General features: G+C 45.6%; 1 protein-coding gene across 2 annotated transcripts in view; it reads left to right on the top strand.

Moving 5' to 3' along the window:
- The window catches only part of LOC146809732 (transmembrane protein 11, mitochondrial-like), a 60697-nt gene extending 46144 nt beyond the window's left edge, over nucleotides 1–14553 (top strand). For both annotated transcript variants that reach the window (XM_085616583.1, XM_085616582.1), the window contains exon 2: nucleotides 12597–14553. In XM_085616583.1, the coding sequence (XP_085472709.1) occupies nucleotides 12597–13113 (517 nt within the window). In that variant the 3' untranslated portion in view covers nucleotides 13114–14553. The remainder of the gene's footprint in view (nucleotides 1–12596) is intronic.
- Nucleotides 14554–16353: the final 1800 nt, after the last annotated feature.

The raw sequence follows: 16353 nt of genomic DNA, 5'->3' as shown, positions 1-16353 counted from the left end.
TCTTTCAGATAAAGGGGTTGGCCACCTTTCCATCTTCCTTCACCCTCAATAAATATAACTCATATTCAAGGTATTTCAGTATTCGTAGCATATATGGAAGCCAGTTGCAAGAGTACAGGAGGCCAAGTCAATGAGTCATGCATAAAGGACTTTGATATCTTAAAAGGGACATGGCATCCTAAAAAATCAAACAATACAGTTAATGGCAAATTAGGCACTGAATGATGCACCCAACAATTAAAAAAGCTGCAACCTGCAATTTGACTGCTTATGAAAAATGGATTTTTATGGTAAATGGGGACACTAGGCTTATATCAGAACAATTCAAGCTGCTATTAGAGTTCAACAATATTTATTGATAGGTCTTCAGGGAAACTATGGTGGGAAACTATGGTGGGAGAAAGAGTTGGAGCGGAAAATACCAGATGAAAATTGTACTAAAATACACATAAGGTCACCCGGTTTACATTGCCTCATTTTACATCCATTAAAGAAATTACAGTAGGGATGAGCCACTATTGGATTCTCACACCCTCTAAATTGACAACCTTGGACTCTTAATAGGACCAACATGTGATGGAGGTGTTGTGGCCTTGAGGCACACTACTCCACCTGCTTTGGGCATTGTCAAGAGTTCAGGCATATTGGAAAGCGGTTCTGGACACCATTCTTACCATATGCCATGTAGAGCTCCACAGACTTACACCATCTATTATGCTAGGCTTGCCAGACAGGCTCAACTTCCCACTATACACCATAAAAGGTAAACAAATCACCCTAGCGTTTCTGGTGGCCAGGCAGGCACTCCTAGATAGGTGAAGAAAAATAGAAGCGAGCTACACCTCTTTGCTTGCTTCATAGAAATTATCATGTGATGGGGATAGAGAAGCCTGCCATTTTGTGACGAAAGACCAAATCAAAATACAGCATCCTCTAGGGAGCCCTTTTTGGTTTTCCATGCATATGAATTAGAGAGCTCTCCTGCCCTTATTTTCTGAGGGTATGGAACATAAGGCCAAAGAACATCTTCAAATGCAGCCAAAGACCATATGACTTCAGACTGCTGTTTTAAATTAATTAGTTGAGACCTTGCAACCTCACACAGATTAACAAATTAATTTGGCATAGCACTAAGTCTGCCAATCGGACTTAGTGAAGGGGCAGGTAGGGTGGTGGGTGTGACACCTAACCTTCGGGTGTCTGGAATTTAGGGTCTAGTTGGGGTCCTTTTTATAATTGTTTTTTTTCTGTTAACACATTACACTTCCACACCAGTCTCTGAGTTGTGATATTGGTAGATAAAATGTAATAAGATTTAAACTACAAACTATCCTAATAGCTCTCTAGTTTTTTACTAAATGCTTTCAAACCTATATATCTGGAGACTTCAAGGATACACCTCCCAAATATTGGCAGCTAAACCTCTCCTGTTAATATATAAATGGTACCTGACTTTACTAATACCTGCACATTTTCCCCTTCAGTTTGCTGGATACATTGTCATCACTGTTCTTCACTTACATCGCATTTCTGCAACATATTTTCCACTTAATGTGTCTGATTACTTTCTCGGTTGTTAAACCCTTCAGGGTCACTCTTGGTTGTCCCCTGAATATTCTCACAAATTGACCCCCATAGGTTTGCATCATGTCAAGGCATATTTTATTCTTGACCAAGTGGTATGTTATTCCATAACAATAAAACAATATGGCTTTAGTCCCTCTATTCAGTTCTTTGTTCTTCATTTCTCATTTAATGTTGGTCTTCACCGAGCTACTGCGTTTTTCTCTTTATACTTTAATTCTCGTACACTTCTGCATTTTCTATTTCCCATCCTATAATTCCTTTTCAAATTTTTTATTTTATGTATTCGTTATAACAGTAGCATGACATATAATCTTACAGGAGTTATCTTCTATGGCAGTTCTAGTACATTGAATACAACCAAAAACATGGGTTGTACATGAACATGGTAAGCACAATCAGGTAGGCTATATCTCACATAATCAACCTGACCCATCATGTATAGAGGTATCTTGCATACTTTTATTATTATTTACAATACACACAGCCAAAAAAGTGAGACGCAACCTTTAGTGTAAACAGTCAGTCTGGCACCTTTTCACCATCCTGTTTCCTTACCTACTAGTTAATGCTGGTATAGTCCCCAGAAACATTTGGGTCGACGCTGAGGGGGTAGGAGCTCAATATAGAAGTCTGATAGTGTGTTGCAGTATAACATTGTTGACCCATCCATCTATCATTGGTACTGGTCATTTCGCCCATCGCATTGCCACTCTAGGTTTAGCCAGTAGCAGCCCAATCGCTACCAATTTCCTGATACTTTTATCCACCACTGTATCTAGCACTAGCATGGCCAGTAAATGGTTTGGCTTAAGGGTATGACCTGTAATTTCACTCAGTTTTTGATAGATTCCCTCCCAATATCTCAGGCAGTACTGTGCAGCATGTGCATATCCAGCTATCTATCCTGAGCAGCGGTGACATTCATCGAAGTCCCGCAGGCCATATTTGCAAAGCTTTTCTGGCATGTAATACACTCTACTTATGTTTTACAGTGAATCAATCTGGGTCTACTATTTAGTGATATACATTTGGTGACTGTTTAACAGTATTGCCAGCTCTTGTCATTAATCATTAAGTCTTTTTGCCGGTCCTGTCGTGTTTTTATTAATTGCATTTTCTTAATTTCCTTATCATTAACTTTTGTGGGGGGGTACTTGCTTGTATAATGGAAGTGAGTATCTGTATCTCCGCAGCCTCCTGCAACTAGTCACCCAGTAGTTCATGCTACGCATGTCTGGTCCTGTGATATTGAAATTGGTCTGTCGGCGATGTAACTATCCCCTCTTTTGGTATATCTTCCCATTTGCGAACCATTCCATTGCAAAAAACAAATCCACTAGCTTCAATATGCCCATTTTTCTCAGTGCACTAGCTACTTCTTTTGCCTTACCCGTTGGGAACCACGCACACCACTCCAGTGGGATAGTTGGTGAATATAGCAGCGCACCAGCCTGCTTTTCTATGCATGGGTTGTGGCGTTTAAGGAGTATAAAATTCCATACCGCCTTTTGTTAGAGTTAAAAATCACTTGTCGGAGGATGTCGGGTCAGCTGCCTCTTTCTCTATGCGTGTGTGGTACTGCCTCTGGTCCGCGCCTCCAGATCTATACATGTGAGGCTTGAGCTACCCTATAGTATAGTTCTAAGTCTGGTGCGTTTAGGCCCCACATTGAGTAAGGTAACATCAACGTCTTCCACTTAACCCTCGGCTGTTTTCCAGCCCATGCTAGCTTAATAATTAGGGATCTCAGTGTGGTTAATATGTGACCTGGGAGTGTCATAGGTATATTAGGAATAGAAAAAGGAATTTAGGCAGAGCGACCATTTTCATTATGGAAAGGCGTCCCACTTGCAAGAGGGGCAGTTTGATCCATCGATCTATGTCGTCCTCTAATTTAGAGATAGCCATCCCAAAATTCTCCGTAAGCACTATGCCACGGTCTGTGTGAATATTTACTCCCAGGTAGCGTATTGAGTCCGTGGACCATTCATGGGAAAGTCAAGCTGTATCGGGATAATGCAAGGAGTTCGAATTAATTGATCGAAATCCATCATTTTCCTTCTGAGTCCCAACACCTGCCCAAATTGTGCAACTTCTGAAAGAACAGGACTGAGATTTCTCTCCGGCTCGCGGACATATATCAAGGTGTTGTCCGCATATGCAGACACTATTAATCAGTATCCAGGATATCACACTGCCCTGTGTCCATGGTATTCCCATAATGCACTCAGGAGTGGTTCCGCTACTTGTGCATATAGCAGTGGGCATAGCGGAAACCCCTGTCTGGTTCCTCGTGAAATGATTATGGGGCTAGTGACGGCGCTGCCCACCCGCACTCTTACCCGCGGTGCAGTGTGAAGCATCGTGACCAGTCGAAGGAACACCTCCCCTACTCTATTCAGGACTCCCTTCATGAATGCCACCTCCACTGAATCAAATGCCTTTTCGGCATCCAGGAACACTGCTGCGGCTTTGACTGCTGGGACTATCCTTTGAATGGTTCCAAATATAGTGTGCAGATTATAAGTAATGTTTCGTCCGGGGACAAAGCCAGCCTGTTCCGGTTTTACTACCAGAGGGGCAGGCGGTTTGCCAGAAATTTGGCAAAAATCTTAGTGTCTACATTTAAAAGTGACAATGGTCTGTATGAAGAGCAGGCATCTGGGGGCTTACCAGGCTTTGAGTGTAATGATCAGTGCCTCCCTCGTGGTGGGAGGCATCTCCCCTTTCTGATCCATCTCCTCATACAGGGTCATTAAATGAGGAATGAGTAATTCCTGAATGGCTTTATAGAACGTGACTGTGAGGCCGTCCATCCCTGGGGCGCTACCTGTTTGCATCACTTTAGGAGCACCTCAGATTTCACTAGGATGAAGAGGTGCCATAAGATGTTCCCTATGTGCATTGGTGAGCCACGTCTTGTGTGTGCTCTAAATAATGTTAGATTGCCTCATTGTCAGCAATAGTCTTAGTGGAATATAATTCGGGATGATATCTATGGAACCTGGGGGCCACCGCATTGGGGGTGGTAAGTTTGTATCTTGCCTCGTCAGTAACTTCTAAAGTCATTGCTGCCTCTCCTTTAGGTTGTATAAGTCTTGCTAGCGTAGCCCCTGAGCGTTTTCCCTCCTTGTAGACTCTAGCTGAAGAGTACTTACCCAGGTGTTTCACGAGTATTCCTCGAAGCTTTTTAATGTCTTCTAGGAGTTTAGTATCCTCAGTTCACTGATGGGCTTGTCGTAGTCATGCTATCTCTTGCTCAATCCTTGATAACCTGTCTCTTAATGCCCAGAGCACCCCGCGTGTTTGGATATTGTCATGCCCCTGACATAGACCTTAGATGTCTCCCACACCGGGGTAAACCTGTCTACTGAATTTATATTTGTTTCAATAAACACTTCTTTCTATCAATTGTGTCATTTCTGATTTAAAAATCGGGTCCATCATGGAACATGGGTGGAATCTCCAGAGGAAGGGAGCGGCCTTCCCTGCACAAGTCTATGTTTAACATAAACGGCCAGTGATCGGAATATGTTCTAGGCAGTTGGTCGCAGGCAGCAACTAGTAGGTACAGGCTCCTGGAGATCAACCAATAATCTATTTGAGTGTGTATCGTAACTTTCTGAGTAATGAGTGAATCCTGCAATATCTGGGGAACGTTATCTCCAGACGTCCATGAGGCCCAATTGGTCCGCTATCTTTATTATCGCACCAGCTGCCGCAGCTGGGTGGCAACGAGGGCCATTTGATCCATCTTTTTCTGGGTTTAGTATGCAATTAGAATCTCCCCAACCTCCATATTTTTAGGGAACCTTCTTATGGCATTATTAGTGAGCCCAAAGTCTAGTAAAATTTCAGGTCGTCATAGTTCGGGCCATATACATTGACTAATGTGACTGCCTGTCATGCTTTGTGGCATTTAGCTATGATGTACCTCCCATTTGGATCTAGTTTTATACATTGCAGCGTAACACCAGATCTCGGATTAAGCCATATAAGAACTCCACTAACGTGTGATGTAAAGCCTGCCGAGTAAACCATACCTGGAAAGTATCTATATGAAAGCGTTTTGCTATTAGGGGCAAGGTGAGTCTCTTGTAGCAGTGCTATATCGACCCTATGCCGTTTTAATTATGCTACAACTTTCTGAGTTTTCCTATGCTCATTTAACCTCTTAACATTCCAGGTCAGGAACCGTACTCCATTACCTGTCTTCTGTTTTGGCCATCCCTCGGGTATCTCTTGCTATGTGGCTATGTGCCCTTCAGGATGTGCAGCCAAGTAACTGGCTACCATGCCAAAACATAACCACTTTTGTCACCATCACCCACAATCTCCCATCCCACACTATGCAGCCCCAAACTTTGCATAATCCGCTATTTTCTCCTCCCCTCCGCAGCAAAACTTCAATTAAAACATTAAACAACAAGATCATTACTGACCCAATCTGGATCACACTCCAGGGCAGATGTTGCCGCCGTCAGAAAACTCCCCAACCCGGCCATACCTTTTAGTGTATACAAGAAAATGCTTCCCGCATTATGTTGGGTGTAAAGTCTGGGTAGATGGTGATATTTTTGCCACAGTTCCTGTGATTCTCTGGCTCTACGGAGGGTCATGTCCCGGTCCCTGTAATTAAGGAGCTTCGTCTGACAGGTTGGGACACCATCCCCTGGATACTGGGCGGTGACTGCAATGCTGTTCTCGATACGGATTTAGACAGGTCCCACCCCCCTCTCCACAGCGCTGGCGCTCGCAAACAAGCTGATCTCCTCAGCCTATGGATGGTTGGCTGGGGGCTGCGAGATATTTGGAGACCGCTACACCCCACACATAGAGAATACTCTTTTTACTCACCATTTCACCGACTCCACACCCGGATTGATAGGTTCATCTGTTCCCACACCCTCACCACGCAAATACACCAATCCACTTATTTAGCTAAAACCTTCTCGGATCACAACCCCTTAGAGATGACGCTCTCCTGGGGCAGAGTCCCCACCCCAGATGCCCCATTCTATGCCACATTATCTACAACCATTACAAACTATTTCTCCGACAATTGGAACACAGCCTCCTCCTACCTCATTGAGGTAAGGTGGTGATACGCGGCTCTGCCATTGGAGCTATAGTCAGGGCTAGACCGGAAATACACAAAAGCCTCATTCATATAGAGGGCCAAATGACCGATCTCGAACAAGCAGCAGTGGCAGATCCAGACAAGCGGGACTCCCTGTGTGACGCTCGTATCAGACATGCCGGGACATTGGAGACTCTCCGAGTAATTGACCACCCGGCCTACACGCAAAGGAAGCATGCTGAGGCCAACAAATCTGGTACGTTGCTAGCCCAGATATTGCGAGATAGCCCGAAAACACCAGTCATTCCTTGTATACATGCCCGACCAAGGGCTTAGTACACACGCAAATTGAAATCAATGTGGCCTTTTGTACTTATTTCAATAATTTATATGCTGCGCCGACTTGTGCCACTGACACATTAATGGCCGATTTCTTCAATAGTATAACATTCCTTGGTATTCGAGCAGATGCAAAGCGCGCTTTGTCTGACCCCATTACCCAACATGAAATACGTGCCGCGATAAAAGGCCTCAACCGCAACAAAGCCCCAGGCCTAGATGGCCTCCCCGCGGAATTCTATGCCACCTACTCGGATAGCCTCGTCCCCAAGCTGCAGGAACTCTATAAGATGGCACTGTTATCGGGTCACCTACCGCTCTCTATTATGCAAGCCCTGGTTGTCTTCCTCCCCAAACCGGGACGCGATGGTAAGGTCGTATCTAACTATCAGCCCTTGTCCTTGTTAGCGACCGAATACAAGATACTTAGCAAGGCCCTAGCCAATCGATTGCTCCACGTCCTCAACACACTCATACTTGGAGACCAGTGTGGGTTTCTACCAGCACGCAGCACCTCCTTAAACACCAGACGCCTACACCACATTATGATGGCAACCCCAGGGGTATATGAGCATGCCAGATGCTTGGCATTGGACCTAGGTTAGGCCTTTGACTCTATTACATGGACTTACATGTTCGCAGCCCTACAACGCTTCGGTCTCCCACCAGAGTACCTCCAATGGGTGAGGCTACTCCATACAGCCCCCACCGCCAGAGCACGCACTGGGAATTATATTTCCCGTGAATATACCATACACAGGGTCACGAGGCAGGGATTCCTCCCCTCTCCCCCACATATACCGGTTACCGACCAATCAATTGGACGGGAACCTCATGAGGGCAGTCACGGCTCTAAGGTAGAGTGTCGCTTTCTGGATATCTCTATCCTTATCAGCAATGGGACAAATTGCCATCTCTAAGATGGTGATGCTTCCCTGCCTCTTATACTTCTTTGTCAATTTGCCCGGGATAGTCCCACAATCCGTCTTCCGCACCCTAGACACACTCCTCTCGGAGCTTATCTGGGGCAAGGGTCGACATAGGATTAGCCTCAAGAAGCTGCAATTAGAGCCTTGTAAAGGCGGACTGGGAGTCCCCGACTTCTGAGCGTATTATTATGCAAGCCAGCTACAGTGGCTATCATTCTGGACAGCAGGCAGAAACCTGCAGGAAATAGGGTACGACCTCGCGACCTAGATCGCGGAGCCCTGCACAGTCTCTTGCTTCCTCAAGCAAAAATTCCAGCAGATGGGGCCCCACTTCTCAAAACTGCACTCCAGTGCTGGAGGAGGACCTTGCGGTATACCGCTAGCGCGGTCCCCTATGCGAGCATTATACCCCCGTGGGCCTGCCAACTCCAGGAGGTAGGCTCACGAAGACCCGGCTCCAGGATTGGGAGGAGGTTGGAGTGGACGAGGTCGGGTCTTTCTTCACCGATGGCACCCTAATGAATCCTGACACGTTCGTACAGACTACGGGTGCACCAGACCGCCTGTATCTATTACATGCAATGATAGCCCACTACATCCGGGTGACATGGGCACCCCAACGTGCAGAACCCCCACAACACGAGTTAGTGCGCATGCTCTATTACATGGGAGAGAGTGGCCACCTGGTTAAGTGGCTATACCCTGGCATACGGGCACAAGCTTCTACTACACTGAGGGAGCTTTGCGCAAAATGGGCGGAAACTGTGGATTCAGAGATTACTGACAAAGCATGGGCAAGTATCCTAAAACACCCCAAACGAGTTTCTTATAATGCTAAATTTAGATTCATGCAAGCCATGATACTTCATCGATCCTACCTAACCCCAAAGAGAATTCAGCGCATGTTTCCGGAGGCCCAACATTGCTACCCGCACTGCAAGGCAGACGAGGAGGGATTCCTCCATATGATCTGGGCCTGCCCTCACCTTACTGACTATTGGGGTAAGATCCGTGTTGCGCACAGAACGATTCAGGACCATGCCCTGGAGTGTCTGCTGGGTCTCCGTAGGCGCACTAGCGCCCTGAGGGTCCAGCTACGTTTCCTTGACCTTGCCCTCATATTGGCTGTCAGGGCGATAACCATGAGATGGAAATCGCCCTGGTCCCCCCACCCCCATCCGAAAGTGCGTCAATTAGATGGGAGGAGGAGAGAGGGCTGCGTAAACATCCCATATCGATGGACTGGGACATCATGCCGGAGGAATTTCGTCAGATAGACCTCCTACCCCTACCCCCCTCTCCATGACTTCCCCAGCGGCACGTACAGGAATAGATCAGCGGACGCTCCACCGAGCCTAGTAGTTCTATAATGGCACGTTAACACTACGCACTAAGCAGTAGACACCGATGATGCAAGAACATATTGGGTTTTAAGGTATCTAGGACAGGGCAGACTGGGAGGGAGGGGGGGGGGAGAGGTAGGTACGGTTTATGTTATTGGATTTGTTTGCAATTGAATACTGCAGTAGCACTTCGAGATATGATGACAGACCAACAAATGTGAATCATCTGTTTAATAGTCTACACTACGTGGTTAGATATGGACATAGGACCCTTAATGCTTAGTCTGTATTACGAAATGATGTGTGCACGATTGAAAAATACAAAATGTCGATATTGCAACATCCTCGTTGAGACGCATGGGCGTCATGATATACTGCTCAATAAAGTTTGTTTTTAAAAAGATAAGGGGCTTCGCAATGATGTGACGCGGTGGCGCGCCCCGGGCTGGTCTCTGTGCCAATGACTGATGTACACGCTCCACCACAAACATGTTTGAAAATTCTCCCTGCTTAATAGCGTGGCCAATAATTGTTCCACATATTGCTCCATGTTTGGGATATTTGTGGATTCTGATATCCCAACTATGCGGATATTATTGCGCCCTGAGCGCGCCTCCAAGTCCTCCGCCTTGTCTTTGACACTCTGTAGAAGCTTCTCTGTTTTGATTTGTGCTTGTGAGCCCATGCTTAGAGCATCCTCAGCATCCAACACCCTTTGCTCGACTGCGTCCAGGCGCTCCATATGCTTGTCGAGCCATTCAGACATTGTATCCATATGGTATGAAAGCGCGTTGATTTTCCTGTCTTTTTTTGTTCAGACTGTGTTGCATGGCAGCCAGGATTTGCTTCAGATCTGTGTCCCCTGGTAAGTCGCCAGCCTCCGATCAAGATTCTGACTTTTTTTTTCAGCATCTTGGTGTCTGGGTGTTTTCCACTGTTCAAATTGCAGCTTAGATTGTGATTTTTCAGTTCTGCCCATTGTCAATACTTTGTGCTGCTGGCTGCTTTCAATTAGAAGTTGTTGGGTAGCAAGGTTGGGTTTGAGGCAGATCGCTCAAATTCGATTTTACTCCCTAGACTGCAATGATTTTGTAGTTCTGATGCATACAGACTGACACCCTACAGCGTGTTGCTGGCTGCTTTCAGTACAGTGGCATTGAGTGACAAGGTTGCATGTGAAGTGATACATTCAGATGCAACTATTCCTCTAAGGTAGCAGGGATTGTGCATTTCAGATATTTACAGAGCGAAGGCTGCTCTCAGTAAGGGGCAGTTGGGCTGCCAGGTTACGCAGGAGAAGTCACAACCAAGATGCGGCCGTTCCCTCTGGATTGCATTGATCTTCTGTCTCCCCGCTGCACTTCGGTGGCAGTTGTTAATGATATTCAGTCAAAGGGTACCAATCTCAGCAGGGGAGGGGGGGGGGATGAACCAGCGGGGCAGTCTGGCCCACTATCCTTGAAGGGTCTCGCTGTGACCATTCACCCACTGCCTGAGGGGTATGACGTGTTCCCTACGCTGCTAATTGCAGGCAGAAAACTCCAAGGCCCACGATGCTCCGAGGCCCACCACGGCACCTCCGCGCGGTTCAGTCACCACTTCAGCACCCCCTCCAATCGGATCAGGCTGCAGTCCGGGTTCTCCCTTCACACAATACATTAAATGCCTGGGAAGGCCTGAGTCCGATTCTAATATCCTCCCTGAGTTGGCTGGCCCTACGATGCCCGGAGTTATAATCCTGTTCGCTTTAATTAATGCTGTGCAGTTCTTTAAAAGTCCCCGGGGCCTGAATGTGCCACACTTGAGGGCCCAGTAGCACGTAAATGAAGCGTAGTAGGCCTTACAGCACCCCAGGTCCCGGCGGCTCTGCTCTCACCTCACCCCTCTCATTGGTTATCTGCTGCAGGATGCTACCTTACCGCTGCAGCCGCCCCAGCCCCTCGCTGCTGCTCCTAAGCCACTCACTGCCGCAGGGCTCAGTTGTGCCAGTCTTTGAGTGGGTGTGGGAGAGGCCCCGGAGCTCCCTGGCAGGCTGCAGCGCGCAGAAGGCTGTGTCTTGTCCAGGATGCGCGGACCTCCCTCTCCTGTCGGGATAAGAGTACTTCGGTGTCTGCTCTGTAGGGGCAGAGCCAGCACCTCCTGATGCCGTCGCGGGAGTGTACAAGACTCGCACAGCCTAGGCTAGGCAGCGAAGTCACCCACCGGGCAGCCAACCAGCGACAGGGCTCCCTGTCCGTCCCACCACAGTCTCAGATGTTGGCCACTGACCAGCAAAATTAACAAAAAACACCTCGCCAGGTTCTGTAGGCACATTGGGAGAGCCTGCTAAGCGACCATAGGATGAGTTATCCCCTATTGGGAATCCGGATGCTGCAGGCTTGTTGCTGGGCTTGTGGAGCTCTGCCAACTTGCGGCCATCTTGGAGCCAAGCAAACTCAATAACATAGCATAACACAATCGCCCTTGGGAAAGAGGCCAGGAACACACCACAGCTTCTCAGCTCTTTTTTATAGCATTACCCACCAGTCCACTCCATACACTGTTTAAATGAGGCTGCATATTAGGAATAGAATTGAAAATGTGCACAGTAAAAAAACCGACCTCTCTAGCTCCTAGTAAACTAAAGATCTGTGTAAGAAGGCCTGTGTTAAGTAATCTAAAGATCCAACTATTGCGTTGACAATGCAAAACCTCCTCCTATAGCATGTGTCGGATATCACAATTAAAACTCTTACTTACTGTACTTGTCAGATTCCCATTGTAAAATCTGTTTGTTATATTTGCCAAGGAGTTAAGGTTGGCAAAGCCCATTCCTACTTTATTTGACACAGGATGTGTGCTAACGTGTCTGTTATGAGCAATGATGTTACTTTAAAGTCCGTCTAATACAACTGCTTCTAAATCAAATGTTTGTAACATGATGATCAACATGGGTGTGGAGCCAACTTCCTCACCACTCCCCTCACCACTGCCCAAACTACTTTTTAATTCTATTTTTGTAATTACATAGGCTATGGCAGGCATCTAGGCTGTATCGAGCCAGACCTAAATGATGCCCTAAAATCATTATATGCATATTGTTTTGAAAAATTCATGACCTGTATCTGTTCTCTTTCCTCTGGCAGCTTTTTCCTTTTGGCTGTTTTGCTCCCAAGTCATTTATTGTGCTATCCAATGGATTTTACCATTTTTGTAATCTTTCCCAGTGAGTATGCTTAATTGACTCACACTCTGACGTAAAGACAGATACACCCTGAACATGGACTGTTTGGGATAATGTACATGTGCCGATAACCTTTCTTTCCTCTTTGCTTGTAGGGCTCAAGTGCCACCCATGGATTTTTTTGTGATCCATGAAATATATGATGGGGACTTCACGCAAGCAGAGTTTGAGGCACAACTAGAAGCGGCATTGGAGCAGCAGTATCGCTACATTGTGATTGAGCCAGCCCGTTTAGGTGATGAAACTGCTCGATGGATTGCTGTGGGGAACTGCTTGCACCGTACCTCCATGCTGACTGGTGCCATCTGTCTCCTCTCTCCATTGGGCCTGCCAGCTGACTTCTCTCACTACCTGAGTCTGCCTGCTGGGGCAGTTAGTGTGGCATGTGCTGCTCTATATGGGGTCTCCTGGCAGTTTGATCCATGCTGCAAGTACCAGGTAGACCGAAGTGGACGGCAACTAGCCCGTATTCCCCCAGGAGCTCTGAGGACTACTTCACCAGTAATTCTGGTGCGTAGAGACGACACACAGCGTAAGCGATTGCACAATGTCATTGCTATGACAGCCCTTGTGTACTGTGCCCAGAAGCTGTTTGAACTTTGCACAGACTGAGGTTTACAGACAGAACTGATATTGCACCTTTAAATAGATTAACTATGCTCAAGGAGATGAACCAGTGCCAGAAAGATCTGAAAGTGACACAGCCGAAGTCCTTTTAGAAGCTCAAGTTTATAGACCTCTTAAACGACAAACTAGCACCTAGTTTGTTCTTGCAAATTGAACTTGGCCTCTTTAAAAGAAGGATGTACAAAAAAAGATGAGAAATCTACAGTATTATTGAGAAAATTATTTAGAGGTCTTTTCTACATGCCATCAAGGTCAATGTTGCAGTCTCCCTGTGCATAGAACACAATCTATAAAATGCATTAGAATGATAAGTCTTTGAAGTGACAGTCGTCTGATACTTATCTCAAATTCAGTGTTTGCGAATCACAGATTGCCCATTCAGTTTTGAAAATCTTCTTGGATGCCATCCTATTTGCTTCCTGTGGAAGTAAAACAAAGTCACAGCAGAAGAAAAGATGTTTCTCTAAAATAATTATACCAAACTGTCACCTGGCCCTTCCCGTGAAATAAATTTCTGCCACAAAACCACTCTGCTCAAATATTTTAATACTTGGGCACCTATTGTAAAATGGATGAATTGCAGGATAGTACTTAGCAGATTTAGAGGAGGAGGTACTCTTTGTTACTCCGGATCAAGCACAGCCCTAGCAATAGCATCTTGCCACACTGCTCCATCACGCTTGTCATATGAGACCATATTGTACTGTTGAAGGATGTCCATATTCCAGATTAAGGATACCTCAAGATATCTATTTAAGCCCATCAGTTAAGTAAGTGGAACATCTCCTGAAGAAAAGATTGTGTAGTGCACCTTTTCATTTTTTAGACCTTGAATTAACGTAAAATATGCCTTTAACTTGGGGGTTAGGCAGTGATTTAGAAGGGATGGAGTATCTGCAGTTTCGTACTTTATTAAAAAATATTTGCTGCAGTTACCGATCCCAATGTCCCCTAATCTTTGGAAACACTGGCTAGTGAACATTTTCTCATAAATTAAGACTGAAATTGAAACTTTATTCTGTGTTCAGTGGCGTAATTCTCAACTCCAGGTGGTTGTGTCAAGGTGTTTTGTATCCTGAGCCTGATCAATCACATTTTCTGTTAATTTGCTTTCAATTAATCTCTGGCAAAACACATCTTGCTGAAACATGTAAAATCTTTTCCCCTTGGTTGTATGCAAAGGGTTTGCTCTATGACTATATAAATACTGTTCACTTCTCTGATTCTGAGACCATGTACTGCCCCCCCCCCCCCCCCCCCCTCACATTCTCCCGTATCTTGTTGACCAAACCAATACTTATTGTGATAATCTGAAGTGGCCATATATATTCTTGAAGGTTTTTCTGTCAAGATATTGAAGTCTTCACTTTGGGAACATCTCTACGTCTTAGCTGGTATTTAATTATAGAAATTGTTGACTTTCTCCTTTGCAAACCTCTAGTTATGTTTTTGTTCATAAAGAAGGACATTGATGAATACAGTTTTTAATTTTTTTTTTAAACTTTACTACTGTGAGAACCGTACTGATTTCTGAGTTTCTAGATTGCTGTTTATGGAAGAGGTTCATGCAACAAATTTGAAGGCTATTTACACTAGTGGTCAAAATATTTTTGAACAATTACGAGCATGCAAATTTTCTTTTTTCTTCTTTGGTGATTTTAGAGGGAGAAAGAGCCTATTGCACCAAAATAGAAAGTACCTAAACATACATCACCATAAAAACTCTGGGGCAGATTTACACAAGCCCATTGCGACAACTCTACGCTGCCGTTGCGTCACTTCTGTGATGCAGCGGCGTTGTAAACAATGTGCCACGATGCAACATATTTACGCAACGCATCTAGGGAGATGCGTCACGTTGTAAAGCCCTGTGCTACATTATACCTGCGTCGGGTATAATGTATGCAGGGTGGGCGTTCCGTCGCAAGGAAGCCTCGTAAAAGTGCCACTGCTTCGAAACCTTGCGCCTGCTTGAAGCAGGCGTAAGGAGTGACGCAGCATGGTGGGAATAGGCATTTCTGACCATTGCAGGAGTTGCGTCGTGCTTACGACAAAATTCCAGCAATGCGCTGCCTTTCCGCCAAAAGATGCATCACGCGTCTGTCTATCCTTGCACCACGGTGCACCGCATTGTAAATGCGACGCATCCATGGTGGCGCAAGGCTTTTTTCCATCAGGCAATTTAGCTGACGCATCTCTGCTAATATGCAGAGATGCGCCAGTTCTTGTAAATTTGCACCACTGTTTCTGGGTCTGATGTCTCCAGACTTGGAATTATCGGGTCTGATTTGAGGATGTTGTAATCCTCAGCCTCTGAGACATTAGAAAACTTAGCTGCTAACGTGGTCTTCCCCGGGAAGGGGGATGGGGAATATACTCTTGGCAACTTGTAATGAGGGCCTTTGTAATGATACAGGAACAAACCTAGAAGGAGAACAACCTGGCTATTATTTTTCCAAATCAGCATCCCCTGCGCCCCTCACCAACTATATATTAGCTTCAGGCCTTGACTGATCCTTGGCGCACAAAAACTTTGAAGTTTTCTCTGCATTTCATTCCCAAGCTTATCCAGGATAGTTCTAGCACCTTCGCTCCTTGGTGAATCTGTTTTTGTGTCCACCGTAAGCGCCTCCACGATACTCCATTCTATGGCAGCGTCCAAACATTAGCAACGATTTCTGCATTTGTTTCATATCCCAACCTTTTCCAGGTATCTGCACTGTATTCCTTCACAGTATTTCACTTTGCGGCCTTGTCGTGACTCATGAAAATTTAAAGACTCAAGCCCTCAAAAGAAGCTGAAGGAAAAAGCAGCCATTTTTGGGTTTGCACAGCTCCCTGCTCAGATTAGTACTTTTTTAAGCAATGATTCAGACTTGACGGGGGTTTTGAAGGGTAAATGCAATTAATAATCCTATTCAGTTAGTTTTTTTTCTGTAACATTATTGCAAGCTAGCAATATCACTTCTGGAGTATCCTCAAGCTTGTTTTGCCATCAATGCGTTCATTTTGAGCGATGACCACTGCATGCAGGATCCCTCAGGTGCATCATTTATAAATTTAGTCGGGTAACATTTTGAAAGATGATTCCACTCCTTGATAGTTTGCGTGCCCCGGGGTTTGATAGTCTGCCACAGTGCAGTACATTGCATGGAGCAATCTTATTTAAACAGACCACATACTGGGCAGTAGTTTTGTTTGCTATATTAAGTGTTATTCTTCCTG

Source organism: Triturus cristatus, chromosome 7, assembly GCF_964204655.1.
Source record: "Triturus cristatus chromosome 7, aTriCri1.1, whole genome shotgun sequence".
Classification (NCBI taxonomy): Eukaryota; Metazoa; Chordata; class Amphibia; order Caudata; family Salamandridae; genus Triturus; species Triturus cristatus.
The sequence above is the reverse complement of the archived record's forward strand: the minus strand, read 5'-3'. Positions and strand labels throughout refer to the sequence as shown.